Source organism: Oncorhynchus keta, chromosome 31 (genome assembly GCF_023373465.1).
Source record: "Oncorhynchus keta strain PuntledgeMale-10-30-2019 chromosome 31, Oket_V2, whole genome shotgun sequence".
Classification (NCBI taxonomy): domain Eukaryota; kingdom Metazoa; phylum Chordata; class Actinopteri; order Salmoniformes; family Salmonidae; genus Oncorhynchus; species Oncorhynchus keta.
Window position 1 is genome coordinate 26,320,063 of NC_068451.1, and position 15,470 is coordinate 26,335,532.

The 15,470-nt window shown below is 53.2% G+C and overlaps 2 protein-coding genes across 2 annotated transcripts in view; both read left to right on the forward strand.

The window, feature by feature from the left end:
• LOC127914243 (single-stranded DNA cytosine deaminase-like) overlaps nucleotides 1-358 on the forward strand; it is a 5,343-nt gene extending 4,985 nt beyond the window's left edge. The window contains exon 5 of the mRNA XM_052489251.1: nucleotides 53-358. Within this exon, the coding sequence (XP_052345211.1) occupies nucleotides 53-103 (51 nt within the window). The 3' untranslated portion in view covers nucleotides 104-358. The remainder of the gene's footprint in view (nucleotides 1-52) is intronic.
• Nucleotides 359-582: 224 nt separating this feature from the next.
• Nucleotides 583-15,470, forward strand: part of LOC127914242 (adaptin ear-binding coat-associated protein 1-like) — a 29,206-nt gene continuing 14,318 nt past the window's right edge. Inside the window, exons 1-3 of the mRNA XM_052489240.1 lie at nucleotides 583-724; nucleotides 1,801-1,901; nucleotides 2,699-2,803. Coding sequence (XP_052345200.1) covers nucleotides 630-724; nucleotides 1,801-1,901; nucleotides 2,699-2,803 — 301 coding nt within the window. The 5' untranslated portion in view covers nucleotides 583-629. The remainder of the gene's footprint in view (nucleotides 725-1,800; nucleotides 1,902-2,698; nucleotides 2,804-15,470) is intronic.

Sequence of the window (15,470 nt, forward strand, 5' to 3'; positions counted from 1 at the left end):
CACTGTACCCTTGAGTTAGTAGGCTAATATTATTTACTGATTTTTATTTCAGCCTGGTGAAGCAGAAGATTGGGGAGATGCTTTCAAGCTACTTGGACTGTGATTCACCTCTATCCCTGTCATATTCGCTGATATGGAGCTATATTATTTCTGCTCCTCCCACTGGTGCTACCTGTCAGTGTTATACTGTAAAGATCACTTTAATCTATCATTGTAAAGTAAATAATAACTGAAATAGGTCAACTGTACAACTCAATAATGTGTTTATATACTGTTATTTAATCCATGGGATTTACATTTTTACCCTTTGTAACATTATTACTGTCTTGTAACACATCCATTAAATCATTCCCTCCAACTGTGATTGAGTCGTTTTGTGTTGACATTATCCTATCCTCTATTTACATTTGACCAGCTCTTTATCTCTCACATAGCCAACAATAAACAACCAAATAAAGTTTAGGCTAATTGATTACAATGATCTCTAATCTATCTCTGACAATGGTTGATTCATCTGGATGACATTTGAAATGGATATGAACGCTTCATGTGCGCAAATACACAGTGTATTACGCTCTCGCACCCGTTAACGTGCACGATCACCACACACCGATTGAATTAAAGTCAAGATGGCGACCGAGGGCGAATACGAGTCGATCCTGTGTGTCAAACCTGACGTCAACGTTTACCGAATCCCGCCGCGGGCATCGAACCGGGGAGTCAGGTAAGAGACCCGGTTCCGTCACCATCAACCGGTGACCTTACCCTGGTCTGACTCCAGCATCCATTGTTTGATGCGGCGATATATAAACGTTCCCATAGGCAAAGCGCTTGTCCCCACATCAAGGCAATGCATAGCCCATATAAAGGCTATAATGGTCGTCTCTGTCGCCTTTGCAGTGCGCAATAGCTTTTTCTCATGTGGTTTACTCGGCAAACTTCTATTGGGGAGGAATAATCTACCACCAGATGTCAAGGTTGTGCGTAGTGGGATGGATAGGGAGAATACACCTGTCATTATTGTAGTCCACCTGTCGGTATCAGACAATGACACTGAATCCTGTTTTCAGTGCGAAAACGTGACCGTGTCGTGTGCCCTTTTTACAGAATGCGCTTTGACTGCACTCTGCTTTGGGGCGAATGTTTAGTGAAGGGCTTTTGCGGGTACTACGGTATTTAAAGGTCTAGAGGATTAGGTGAGATTTTTACTCCCTCTGAGGATTATCTGGGCATTTTCTCTGTTGTAGCCTATCCTGTTACTTTCTGAACAGGGTTCGTTAAACAATCTCTTGTTGACAGTGACTTCTGTCCTGTTAGGGTACAGTCTACGTTTGGCAGTGTGTGTGACTATATTGCATTTACCCATTTGTTCATTGGCTGGTGTTTTAACATGATCCAGTCTATCTCCATGCTGACTGGACAGCGCTCCATACTGTATCTGTCTCCTGGGAGCTGATTGGCTGACCACCAGTAACGTGCCATGACCACGCACAAAGCTGAGTCTGTTGTGTGATGTAGTGAGTAATAATAATGAGGGGGTATTCCACCCCAGGTCTGGTGAACTGCCAGCCCAGTCACCAGCCCAGTCACCAGCCCAGTCACCAGCCCAGTCACCAGCTCAGTCACCAGCCCAGTCACCAGCCCAGTCACCAGCCCAGTCACCAGCCCAGTCACCAGCTCAGACACTCTCATTTCAGTAGCAAAGTGTGGTGGTTGGCTATCAACATGGTCTCCCTCTTTCTAACACACACACCTATACAGTCAGTCTCATCTCTGATTGGCAGTCTGTGTCTCCCTCAGGGCTGCGGATTGGAAGCTGGACGCCCCTGATTGGACAGGCCGCATGAGAGTGACGGCTCGGGGAAAAGTGGCTTTCATCAAACTGGAGGACAAGATCTCTGGTGAGAGGCCAAATCGTCCCCTAGCCCCTAGCCCAGGGTTACCCAATAGGCGGCCTGCAGGCCAAATCGTCCCCTAGCCCCTAGCCCAGGGTTACCCAATAGGCGGCCTGCAGGCCAAATCGTCCCCTAGCCCCTAGCCCAGGGTTACCCAATAGGCGGCCCGCAGGCCAAATCGTCCCCTAGCCCCTAGCCCAGGGTTACCCAATAGGCGGCCCGCAGGCCAAATCGTCCCCTAGCCCCTAGCCCCTAGCCCCTAGCCCAGGGTTACCCAATAGGCGGCCCGCAGGCCAAATTTTATTTGGTCCCACAAGTTTTACATTTTTACAAATAATTATTTTTGTTCTTGGACATAAAGGACTGTAAAATCACCAGGAAATGCTCAAAGTCATTTTAATGTAGGAAATCTGTTCCCAAGTATTCTCACGCATAAATAGAGAGGCATATATGATCGTATCCCAATGTAATCAAGGTTTGAAATGATTCTGTTTTTGTCAAATACTATATCTGTTTCTTGCAGTCAATTTCCAGTGTACAAATAATTTATAACTATGTTCCAGAGCATCCGCTCAAGGAAAAATTGTCCCACTGCTGAATGTAATTGGGAACTCCTACCCTAGCCCCTAGCCTACCTCAAGGCACTTCTAGTCAGAAGATCATCGTGCCCAATTCCAAATCGTCCCCTGGGCACTTCTTGTTGATCTGAAAGGGCTATGTTAACTTCTCCACCTTGCTCTCTGACTCTTGATTTGAACCGTTAGTTATAATGCCTGAGTTCTAATTTCCCTCCGTCTCTGTAGGGGAGCTGTTTGCACAGGCACCAGTGGACGAGTACCCTGGCATCGCCATAGAAACCGTCAGTGACTCCAGTCGGTACTTTGTGCTTCGGATCCAGGATGAGAGTGGTGGGTTGTTGGTTGTCATCACTAGTCAATTCAATTCAATTCAATTCAAGGGCTTTATTGGCATGGGAAACATGTGTTAACATTGCCAAAGCAAGTGAGGTAGACAACATACAAAGTGAATATATAAAGTGAAAAACAACAAAAATTAACAGTAAACATTACACATACAACAGTTTCAAAACAGTAAAGACATTACAAATGTCATATTATATATATATATATATATATATATATATATACACATACATACATACACATATACATATATATATATACATATATATATATATATATATATATATATATATATATATATATATATATATATATATATATATACACAATGTACAAATAATTAAAGGACACAAGATAAAATAAATAAGCATAAATATGGGTTGTATTTACAATGGTGTTTGTTCTTCACTGGTTGCCCTTTTCTCGTGGCAACAGGTCACAAATCTTGCTGCTGTGATGGCACACTGTGGAATTTCACCCAGTAGGTATGGGAGTTTTTCAAAATTGGATATGTTTTCGAATTCTTTGTGGATCTGTGTGATCTGGGGAAATATGTCTCTCTAATATGGTCATACATTGGGCAGGAGGTTAGGAAGTGCAGCTCAGTTTCCACCTCATTTTGTGGGCAGTGAGCACATAGCCTGTCTTCTCTTGAGAGCCATGTCTGCCTACGGCGGCCTTTCTCAATAGCAAGGCTATGCTCACTGAGTCTGTACATAGTCAAAGCTTTCCTTAATTTTGGGTCAGTCACAGTGGTCAGGTATTCTGCCGCTGTGTACTCTCTGTGTAGGGCCAAATAGCATTCTAGTTTGCTCTGTTTTTTTGTTAATTCTTTCCAATGTGTTAAGTAATTATCTTTTTGTTTTCTCATGATTTGGTTGGGTCTAATTGTGCTGTTGTCCTGGGGCTCTGTAGGGTGTGTTTGTGTTTGTGAACAGAGCCCCAGGACCAGTTTGCTTAGGGGACTCTTCTCCAGGTTCATCTCTCTGTTTGTGATGGCTTTGTTATGGAAGGTTTGTGAATCGCTTCCTTTTAGGTGGTTGTAGAATTTAATGGCTCTTTTCTGGATTTTGATAATTAGTGGGTATCGGCCTAATTCTGCTCTGCATGCATTATTTGGTGTTTTACGTTGTACACGGAGGATATTTTTGCAGAATTCTGCGTGCAGAGTCTCAATTTGGTGTTTGTCCCATTTTGTGAAGTCTTGGTTGGTGAGCGGACCCCAGACCTCACAACCATAAAGGGCAATGGGCTCTATGACTGATTCAAGTATTTTTAGCCAAATCCTAATTGGTATGTTGAAATGTATGTTTCTTTTGATGGCATAGAATGCCCTTCTTGCCTTGTCTCTCAGATCGTTCACACCTTTGTGGAAGTTACCTGTGGCGCTGATGTTTAGGCCAAGGTATGTATAGTTTTTTGTGTGCTCTAGGGCAACAGTGTCGAGATGGAATTTGTATTTGTGGTCCTGGTGACTCGACCTTTTTGGAACACCATTATTTTGGTCTTACTGAGATTTACTGTCAGGGCCCAGGTCTGACAGAATCTGTGCATAAGATCTAGGTGCTGCTGTAGGCCCTCCTTGGTTGGTGACAGAAGCACCAGATCATCAGCAAACAGCAGACATTTGACTTCGGATTCTAGCAGGGGAGGCCGGGTGCTGCAGACTTTTCTAGTGCCCGCGCCAGTTCGTTGATATATATGTTGAAGAGGGTGGGGCTTAAGCTGCATCCCTGTCTAACCCCACGACCCTGTGTGAAGAAATGTGTGTGTTTTTGCCAATTTTAACCGCACACTTGTTGTTTGTGTACATGGATTTTATAATGTCATATGTTTTACCCCCAACACCACTTTCCATCAGTTTGTATAGCAGACCCTCATGCCAAATTGAGTCGAAGTTTTTTTTGAAATCAACAAAGCATGAGAAGACTTTGCCTTTGTTTTGGTTTGTTTGGTTGTCAATTAAGGTGTGCAGGGTGAATACATGGTCTGTTGTACGGTAATTTGGTAAAAGCCAATTTGACATTTGCTCAGTACATTGTTTTCATTGAGGAAATGTACGAGTCTGCTGTTAATAATAATGCAGAGGATTTTCCCAAGGTTACTGTTGACACATATTCCACGGTAGTTATTGGGGTCAAATTTGTCTCCACTTTTGTGGATTGGGGTGATCAGTCCTTGGTTCCAAATATTGGGGAAGATGCCAGAGCTAAGTATGATGTTAAAGAGTTTTAGTATAGCCAGTTGGAATTTGTTGTCTGTATATTTGATCATTTCATTGAGGATACCATCGACACCACAGGCCTTTTTGGGTTGGAGGGTTTTTATTTTGTCCTGTAACTCATTCAATGTAATTGGAGAATCCAGTGGGTTCTGGTAGTCTTTAATAGTTGATTCTAAGATCTGTAGTTGATCATGTATATGTTTTTGCTCTTTGTTCTTTGTTATAGAACCAAAAAGATTGGAGAAGTGGTTTACCCAGACATCTCCATTTTGGATAGATAATTCTTCGTGTTGTTGTTTGTTTAGTGTTTTCCAATTTTCCCAGAAGTGGTTAGAGTCTATGGATTCTTCAATTGCATTGAGCTGATTTCTGACATGCTGTTCCTTCTTTTTCCGTAGTGTGTTTCTGTATTGTTTTAGTGATTCACCATAGTGAAGGCGTAGACTCAGGTTTTCCGGGTCTCTATGTTTTTGGTTGGACAGGTTTCTCAATTTCTTTCTTAGATTTTTGCATTCCTCATCAAACCATTTGTCATTATTGTTAATTTTCTTCGGTTTTCTATTTGAGATTTTTAGATTTGATAGGGAAGCTGAGAGGTCAAATATACTGTTAAGATTTTCTACTGCCAAGTTTACACCTTCACTATTACAGTGGAACGTTTTACCCAGGAAATTGTCTAAAAGGGATTGAATTTGTTGTTGCCTAATAGTTTTTTGGTAGGTTTCCAAACTGCATTCCTTCCACCTATAGCATTTCTTAATGTTACTCAGTTCCTTTGGCTTTGATGCCTCGTGGTTGAGTATTGCTCTGTTTAAGTAGACTGTGATTTTGCTGTGGTCTGATAGGGGTGTTAGTGGACTGACTGTGAACGCTCTGAGAGATTCTGGGTTGAGGTCAGTGATGAAGTAGTCTACAGTACTACTGCCAAGAGATGAGCTATAGGTGTATCTACCATAGGAGTCCCCTCGAAGCCTACCGTTGACTATGTACATACCCAGCGTGCGACAGAGCTGCAGGAGTTGTGACCCGTTTTTGTTGGTTATGTTGTCATAGTTGTGCCTAGGGGGGCATATGTGGGAGGGGATGCTGTCACCTCCAGGCAGATGTTTGTCCCCCTGTGTGCTGAGGGTGTCAGGTTCTTGTCCGGTTCTGGCATTTAGGTCGCCACAGACTAGTACATGTCCCTGGGCCTGGAAATGATTGATTTCGCCCTCCAGGATGGAGAAGCTGTCTTCATTAAAATATGGGGATTCTAGTGGGGGATATAGGTAGCACACAGGAGGACATTTTTCTCTGTTAGGATAATTTCCTTTTGAATTTCTAGCCAAATGTAGAATGTTCCTGTTTTGATTAATTTAATGGAGTGAGTTAGGTCTGCTCTATACCAAATTAGCATACCCCTGAGTCCCTTCCCTGTTTCACACCTGGTAGTTTGGTGGATGGGACTACCAGCTCTCTGTAACCTAGAGGGCAACCAGTGGGTCCGTCTCCTCTATACCAGGTTTCTTGCAGGATGACAATGTCTGTGTTACCGATTTCTTTGGTGAAGTCCGGGTTTCTGCTCTTTAGGCCAAAGGCAGATGACCTCAGACCTTGGATATTCCAGGATGATATAGTGAAGGCTTTTTGTTCCATAGAATGTCCAATGTTGTTGGTCGTGTGGTTTGGCCTCAGGCCAGTAAGTGTGAGCAGAGCCTGCTGAGCATCTGGTACATGCTATTGGCTTGGGCGAGTGTGAGAGTGGGGGTTGGGACTGTTTGCCCGCTCACTACCTGGGCGTATGTGTGGCTTCCATGTTGAGGCCCTCTTTGCGGGGGTGGGGTGCATGGGGTGGGCAGGAGTGGCATAGGTCTGATCTGAGGGGGCCTAAATGGGGTGTGGGCATGGTTGACGTGGGGGGTGTTGATTGGTTGGGGTGGGGGTGTGGATGTGTCTGGGTGTACTGTGGTCTGGATGTAATTCCTCTTGGCGTGGGTCCTCTATGTGTAGGTCCAGGGGGGTCCTGCAGGTCTGGGAGGGTGTCTCGCTGGTCTGGGTGGAGAGTCTATTGATCTGTTGCTCCTGTGTGAAGTGTTGGGGATACGTTTGAGAGCGATGTCCTTTAGGGTCCTGGCAAAGGTGGGCACTGCTGCCTTGTAGAGGTGGACCTGGTCATAGAGGCTGTTCAAGTCCAGGGTGGAGTGGTGGGCCAGGAAAACATTTGGTTTTGAGGCACAGTCACGGGAAATACTTGCGTTTACCCGCTGTATTGTGGCAGGGTGGAAGTCTTTTCGTGGTAGCAGGGTGGAGATAACCACTTGTGCGTTGGGGAAAGTCACCATCTGTCACCATAGTCACCATCTGGCCAAATTAGAAAGAAGTATCACACACTACTTCCCCACATTTTCTATTAGCAGTTATTATACTGAACAAAAATATAAACGCAAAATGTAAAGTTTTGTTCCCATGTTTCATGAGCTGAAATAAAAGATCCCAGAAATGTTCCATACGCCCAAAAATCTTATTTATCAAAAGAAAAATGTCACATATTTGTTGACATCCCTTTTAGTGAGCATATCTCCTTTGCCAAGATGATCCATCCACCTGACAGGTGCAGCATATCAAGAAGCTGATTAAACAGAATCGACGTTACCTTGTGCTGGTGACAATAAAATGCCACTCTAAAATTGTCAGTTTTGTCACACAACACAATGCCACAGATGTCTCAAGTTTTGAGGGAGTGTGCAATTGGCATGCTGACTGTGGGAATGTCCATCAGAGCTGTTGCCAGAATGTAATGTTTATTTCTCTACCATAAGCCGTCTCCAACTTTGTTTTAGAGGATTTGGCAGTACATCCAACCCCCCTCACAACCTCAGTCCATGTTTAACCAGTCCAGCCCAGGACATCCACATCTGGCTCCTTCACCTGCGGGATCGTCTGAGACCAGCCACCCGGACAGCTGATGAAACTGAGGAGTATTTCTGTCTGTACTAAAGCCCTTTTTTGGGGAAAAACTTATTCTGATTGGGTGGACCTGGCACCACAGCGGGTGGGCTTGGCTCCCAAGTGGGTGAGCCTATGTCCTCCCAGGCCCATCCATGGCTGGACCTGGCTCCCCAGTAGGTGGGCCTATGTCCTCCCAGGCCCATCCATGGCTGGACCTGGCTCCCCAGTAGGTGGGCCTATGTCCTCCCAGGCCCATCCATGGCTGGACCTGACTCCCCAGTAGGTGGGCCTATGTCCTCCCAGGTCCATCCATGGCTGGACCTGGCTCCCCAGTAGGTGGACCTGACTCCCCAGTAGGTGGGTCTATGTCCTCCCAGGCCCATCCATGGCTGGACCTGACTCCCCAGTAGGTGGGCCTGACTCCCCAGTAGGTGGACCTGACTCCCCAGTAGGTGGGCCTGACTCCCCAGTAGGTGGACCTGACTCCCCAGTAGGTGGGCCTGACTCCCCAGTAGGTGGACCTGACTCCCCAGTAGGTGGGCCTGACTCCCCAGTAGGTGGACCTGACTCCCCAGTAGGTGGACCTGACTCCCCAGTAGGTGGGCCTATGTCCTCGCAGGTCCATCCATGGCTGGACCTGACTCCCCAGTAGGTGGACCTGACTCCCCAGTAGGTGGACCTGACTCCCCAGTAGGTGGACCTGACTCCCCAGTAGGTGGACCTGACTCCCCAGTAAGTGGGCCTGACTCCCCAGTAGGTGGACCTGACTCCCCAGTAGGTGGGCCTGACTCCCCAGTAGGTGGACCTGACTCCCCAGTAGGTGGGCCTGACTCCCCAGTAGGTGGACCTGACTCCCCAGTAGGTGGGCCTGACTCCCCAGTAGGTGGACCTGACTCCCCAGTAGGTGGGCCTGACTCCCCAGTAGGTGGACCTGACTCCCCAGTAGGTGGACCTGACTCCCCAGTAGGTGGACCTGACTCCCCAGTAGGTGGGCCTATGTCCTCCCAGGTCCATCCATGGCTGGACCTGACTCCCCAGTAGGTGGACCTGACTCCCCAGTAGGTGGACCTGACTCCCCAGTAGGTGGACCTGACTCCCCAGTAAGTGGGCCTGACTCCCCAGTAGGTGGGCCTGACTCCCCAGTAGGTGGGCCTGACTCCCCAGTAGGTGGACCTGACTCCCCAGTAGGTGGACCTGACTCCCCAGTAGGTGGGCCTATGTCCTCCCAGGTCCATCCATGGCTGGACCTGACTCCCCAGTAGGTGGACCTGACTCCCCAGTAGGTGGACCTGACTCCCCAGTAGGTGGACCTGACTCCCCAGTAGGTGGACCTGGCTCCCCAGTAGGTGGGCCTATGTCCTCCCAGGCCCATCCATGGCTGGACCTGACTCCCCAGTAGGTGGGCCTATGTCCTCCCAGGCCCATCCATGGCTGGACCTGACTCCCCAGTAGGTGAGCCAATGTCCTCCCAGGCCCATCCAGGGCTGGACCTGACTCTCCAGTAGGTAGACCTCTCCCCCAGGTGGGCCTAGTCCTTCTAGGATCCATGGCTGACCTCCCCAGTAGGTGGGCCTATGTCCTCCATGGCTGGACCTGGCTCCCCAGGCTATGTCCTCCCAGGCCCATCCATGGCTGGACCTGACTCCCAGGCCCATCCATGGTAGGTGGGCCTGTCCTCCCAGGCCCATCCATGGCTGGACCTGACTCCCAGTAGGTGGGCCTGACTCCCCAGTAGGTGGACCTGACTCCCCAGTAGGTGACCTGACTCCCCAGTAGGTGGGCCTATGTCCTTCCAGGCCCATCCCATCCATGGCTGGACCTGGCTCCCCAGTAGGTGAGCCTATGTCCTCCCAGGCCCATCCATGGCTGGACCTGGCTCCCCAGTAGGTGGGCCTATGTCCTCCCAGGCCCATCCATGGCTGGACCTGACTCCCCAGTAGGTGGACCTGACTCCCCAGTAGGTGGACCTGACTCCCCAGTAGGTGGACCTGACTCCCCAGTAGGTGGGCCTGACTCCCCAGTAGGTGGACCTGACTCCCCAGTAGGTGGACCTGACTCCCCAGTAGGTGGACCTGACTCCCCAGTAGGTGGACCTGGCTCCCCAGTAGGTGGACCTGACTCCCCAGTAGGTGGACCTGACTCCCCAGTAAGAGGGCCTGACTCCCCAGTAGGTGGACCTGACTCCCCAGTAGGTGGGCCTGACTCCCCAGTAGGTGGACCTGACTCCCCAGTAGGTGGGCCTGACTCCCCAGTAGGTGGGCCTGACTCCCCAGTAGGTGGACCTGACTCCCCAGTAGGTGGGCCTGACTCCCCAGTAGGTGGGCCTGACTCCCCAGTAGGTGGGCCTGACTCCCCAGTAGGTGGACCTGACTCCCCAGTAGGTGGACCTGACTCCCCAGTAGGTGGACCTGACTCCCCAGTAGGTGGGCCTATGTCCTCCCAGGTCCATCCATGGCTGGACCTGACTCCCCAGTAGGTGGACCTGACTCCCAGTAGGTGGACCTGACTCCCCAGTAGGTGGACCTGGCTCCCCAGTAGGTGGGCCTATGTCCTCCCAGGCCCATCCATGGCTGGACCTGACTCCCCAGTAGGTGGGCCTATGTCCTCCCAGGCCCATCCATGGCTGGACCTGACTCCCAGTAGGTGAGCCAATGTCCTCCCAGGCCCATCCAGGGCTGGACCTGACTCTCCAGTAGGTAGACCTGACTCCCCAGTAGGTGGGCCTATGTCCTTCTAGGCCCATCCCATCCATGGCTGGACCTGGCTCCCCAGTAGGTGAGCCTATGTCCTCCCAGGCCCATCCATGGCTGGACCTGGCTCCCCAGCAGGTGGGCCTATGTCCTCCCAGGCCCATCCATGGCTGGACCTGACTCCCCAGTAGGTGGGCCTGACTCCCCAGTAGGTGGACCTGACTCCCCAGTAGGTGGACCTGACTCCCAGTAGGTGGGCCTATGTCCTTCCAGGCCCATCCCATCCATGGCTGGACCTGGCTCCCCAGTAGGTGAGCCTATGTCCTCCCAGGCCCATCCATGGCTGGACCTGGCTCCCCAGTAGGTGGGCCTATGTCCTCCCAGGCCCATCCATGGCTGGACCTGACTCCCCAGTAGGTGGACCTGACTCCCCAGTAGGTGGACCTGACTCCCCAGTAGGTGGACCTGACTCCCCAGTAGGTGGGCCTGACTCCCCAGTAGGTGGACCTGACTCCCCAGTAGGTGGACCTGACTCCCCAGTAGGTGGACCTGACTCCCCAGTAGGTGGACCTGGCTCCCAGTAGGTGGACCTGACTCCCCAGTAGGTGGACCTGACTCCCCAGTAAGAGGGCCTGACTCCCCAGTAGGTGGACCTGACTCCCCAGTAGGTGGGCCTGACTCCCCAGTAGGTGGACCTGACTCCCCAGTAGGTGGGCCTGACTCCCCAGTAGGTGGGCCTGACTCCCCAGTAGGTGGACCTGACTCCCCAGTAGGTGGGCCTGACTCCCCAGTAGGTGGGCCTGACTCCCCAGTAGGTGGGCCTGACTCCCCAGTAGGTGGACCTGACTCCCCAGTAGGTGGACCTGACTCCCCAGTAGGTGGACCTGACTCCCCAGTAGGTGGGCCTATGTCCTCGCAGGTCCATCCATGGCTGGACCTGACTCCCCAGTAGGTGGACGTGACTCCCCAGTAGGTGGACCTGGCTCCCCAGTAGGTGGGTCTATGTCCTCCCAGGCCCATCCATGGCTGGACCTGACTCCCCAGTAGGTGGACCTGACTCCCCAGTAGGTGGACCTGGCTCCCCAGTAGGTGGGTCTATGTCCTCCCAGGCCCATCCATGGCTGGACCTGACTCCCCAGTAGGTGGACCTGACTCCCCAGTAGGTGGACCTGGCTCCCCAGTAGGTGGGTCTATGTCCTCCCAGGCCCATCCATGGCTGGACCTGACTCCCCAGTAGGTGGGTCTATGTCCTCCCAGGCCCATCCATGGCTGGACCTGACTCCCCAGTAGGTGGGTCTATGTCCTCCCAGGCCCATCCATGGCTGGACCTGACTCCCCAGTAGGTGGGTCTATGTCCTCCCAGGCCCATCCATGGCTGGACCTGACTCCCCAGTAGGTGGGTCTATGTCCTCCCAGGCCCATCCATGGCTGGACCTGACTCTCCAGTAGGTGGGTCTATGTCCTCCCAGGCCCATCCATGGCTGGACCTGGCTCCCCAGTAGGTGGGTCTATGTCCTCCCAGGCCCATCCATGGCTGGACCTGACTCTCCAGTAGGTGGGTCTATGTCCTCCCAGGCCCATCCATGGCTGGACCTGACTCTCCAGTAGGTGGGTCTATGTCCTCCCAGGCCCATCCATGGCTGGACCTGACTCCCCAGTAGGTGGACCTGACTCCCCAGTAGGTGGGTCTATGTCCTCCCAGGCCCATCCATGGCTGGGCCTGACTCCCCAGTAGGTGGGCCTGACTCCCCAGTAGGTGGACCTGACTCCCCAGTAGGTGGACCTGACTCCCCAGTAGGTGGACCTGACTCCCCAGTAGGTGGGCCTATGTCCTCGCAGGTCCATCCATGGCTGGACCTGACTCCCCAGTAGGTGGACGTGACTCCCCAGTAGGTGGACGTGACTCCCCAGTAGGTGGACCTGGCTCCCCAGTAGGTGGGTCTATGTCCTCCCAGGCCCATCCATGGCTGGACCTGACTCCCCAGTAGGTGGACCTGACTCCCCAGTAGGTGGACCTGGCTCCCCAGTAGGTGGGTCTATGTCCTCCCAGGCCCATCCATGGCTGGACCTGACTCCCCAGTAGGTGGACCTGACTCCCCAGTAGGTGGACCTGGCTCCCAGTAGGTGGGTCTATGTCCTCCCAGGCCCATCCATGGCTGGACCTGACTCCCCAGTAGGTGGGTCTATGTCCTCCCAGGCCCATCCATGGCTGGACCTGACTCCCCAGTAGGTGGGTCTATGTCCTCCCAGGCCCATCCATGGCTGGACCTGACTCCCCAGTAGGTGGGTCTATGTCCTCCCAGGCCCATCCATGGCTGGACCTGACTCTCCAGTAGGTGGGTCTATGTCCTCCCAGGCCCATCCATGGCTGGACCTGGCTCCCCAGTAGGTGGGTCTATGTCCTCCCAGGCCCATCCATGGCTGGACCTGACTCTCCAGTAGGTGGGTCTATGTCCTCCCAGGCCCATCCATGGCTGGACCTGACTCTCCAGTAGGTGGGTCTATGTCCTCCCAGGCCCATCCATGGCTGGACCTGACTCCCCAGTAGGTGGGCCTATGTCCTCGCAGGTCCATCCATGGCTGGACCTGACTCCCCAGTAGGTGGACCTGACTCCCCAGTAGGTGGACCTGACTCCCCAGTAGGTGGACCTGACTCCCCAGTAGGTGGACCTGACTCCCCAGTAAGTGGGCCTGACTCCCCAGTAGGTGGACCTGACTCCCCAGTAGGTGGGCCTGACTCCCCAGTAGGTGGACCTGACTCCCCAGTAGGTGGACCTGACTCCCCAGTAGGTGGACCTGACTCCCCAGTAGGTGGGCCTGACTCCCCAGTAGGTGGACCTGACTCCCCAGTAGGTGGGCCTGACTCCCCAGTAGGTGGACCTGACTCCCCAGTAGGTGGACCTGACTCCCCAGTAGGTGGACCTGACTCCCCAGTAGGTGGCCCTATGTCCTCCCAGGTCCATCCATGGCTGGACCTGACTCCCCAGTAGGTGGACCTGACTCCCCAGTAGGTGGACCTGACTCCCCAGTAGGTGGACCTGACTCCCCAGTAGGTGGGCCTGACTCCCCAGTAGGTGGGCCTGACTCCCCAGTAGGTGGGCCTGACTCCCCAGTAGGTGGACCTGACTCCCCAGTAGGTGGACCTGACTCCCAGTAGGTGGGCCTATGTCCTCCCAGGTCCATCCATGGCTGGACCTGACTCCCCAGTAGGTGGACCTGACTCCCCAGTAGGTGGACCTGACTCCCCAGTAGGTGGACCTGACTCCCCAGTAGGTGGACCTGGCTCCCCAGTAGGTGGGCCTATGTCCTCCCAGGCCCATCCATGGCTGGACCTGACTCCCCAGTAGGTGGGCCTATGTCCTCCCAGGCCCATCCATGGCTGGACCTGACTCCCCAGTAGGTGAGCCAATGTCCTCCCAGGCCCATCCAGGGCTGGACCTGACTCTCCAGTAGGTAGACCTGACTCCCCAGTAGGTGGGCCTATGTCCTTCTAGGCCCATCCCATCCATGGCTGGACCTGGCTCCCCAGTAGGTGAGCCTATGTCCTCCCAGGCCCATCCATGGCTGGACCTGGCTCCCCAGTAGGTGGGCCTATGTCCTCCCAGGCCCATCCATGGCTGGACCTGACTCCCCAGTAGGTGGGCCTGACTCCCCAGTAGGTGGACCTGACTCCCCAGTAGGTGGACCTGACTCCCCAGTAGGTGGGCCTATGTCCTTCCAGGCCCATCCCATCCATGGCTGGACCTGGCTCCCCAGTAGGTGAGCCTATGTCCTCCCAGGCCCATCCATGGCTGGACCTGGCTCCCCAGTAGGTGGGCCTATGTCCTCCCAGGCCCATCCATGGCTGGACCTGACTCCCCAGTAGGTGGACCTGACTCCCCAGTAGGTGGACCTGACTCCCCAGTAGGTGGACCTGACTCCCCAGTAGGTGGGCCTGACTCCCCAGTAGGTGGACCTGACTCTCCCCAGTAGGTGGACCTGACTCCCCAGTAGGTGGACCTGACTCCCAGTAGGTGGACCTGGCTCCCCAGTAGGTGGACCTGACTCCCCAGTAGGTGGACCTGACTCCCCAGTAAGAGGGCCTGACTCCCCAGTAGGTGGACCTGACTCCCCAGTAGGTGGGCCTGACTCCCCAGTAGGTGGACCTGACTCCCCAGTAGGTGGGCCTGACTCCCCAGTAGGTGGGCCTGACTCCCCAGTAGGTGGACCTGACTCCCCAGTAGGTGGGCCTGACTCCCCAGTAGGTGGGCCTGACTCCCCAGTAGGTGGGCCTGACTCCCCAGTAGGTGGACCTGACTCCCCAGTAGGTGGACCTGACTCCCCAGTAGGTGGACCTGACTCCCCAGTAGGTGGGCCTATGTCCTCCCAGGTCCATCCATGGCTGGACCTGACTCCCCAGTAGGTGGACCTGACTCCCCAGTAGGTGGACCTGACTCCCCAGTAGGTGGACCTGGCTCCCCAGTAGGTGGGCCTATGTCCTCCCAGGCCCATCCATGGCTGGACCTGACTCCCCAGTAGGTGGGCCTATGTCCTCCCAGGCCCATCCATGGCTGGACCTGACTCCCCAGTAGGTGAGCCAATGTCCTCCCAGGCCCATCCAGGGCTGGACCTGACTCTCCAGTAGGTAGACCTGACTCCCCAGTAGGTGGGCCTATGTCCTTCTAGGCCCATCCCATCCATGGCTGGACCTGGCTCCCCAGTAGGTGAGCCTATGTCCTCCCAGGCCCATCCATGGCTGGACCTGGCTCCCCAGTAGGTGGGCCTATGTCCTCCCAGGCCCATCCATGGCTGGACCTGACTCCCCAGTAGG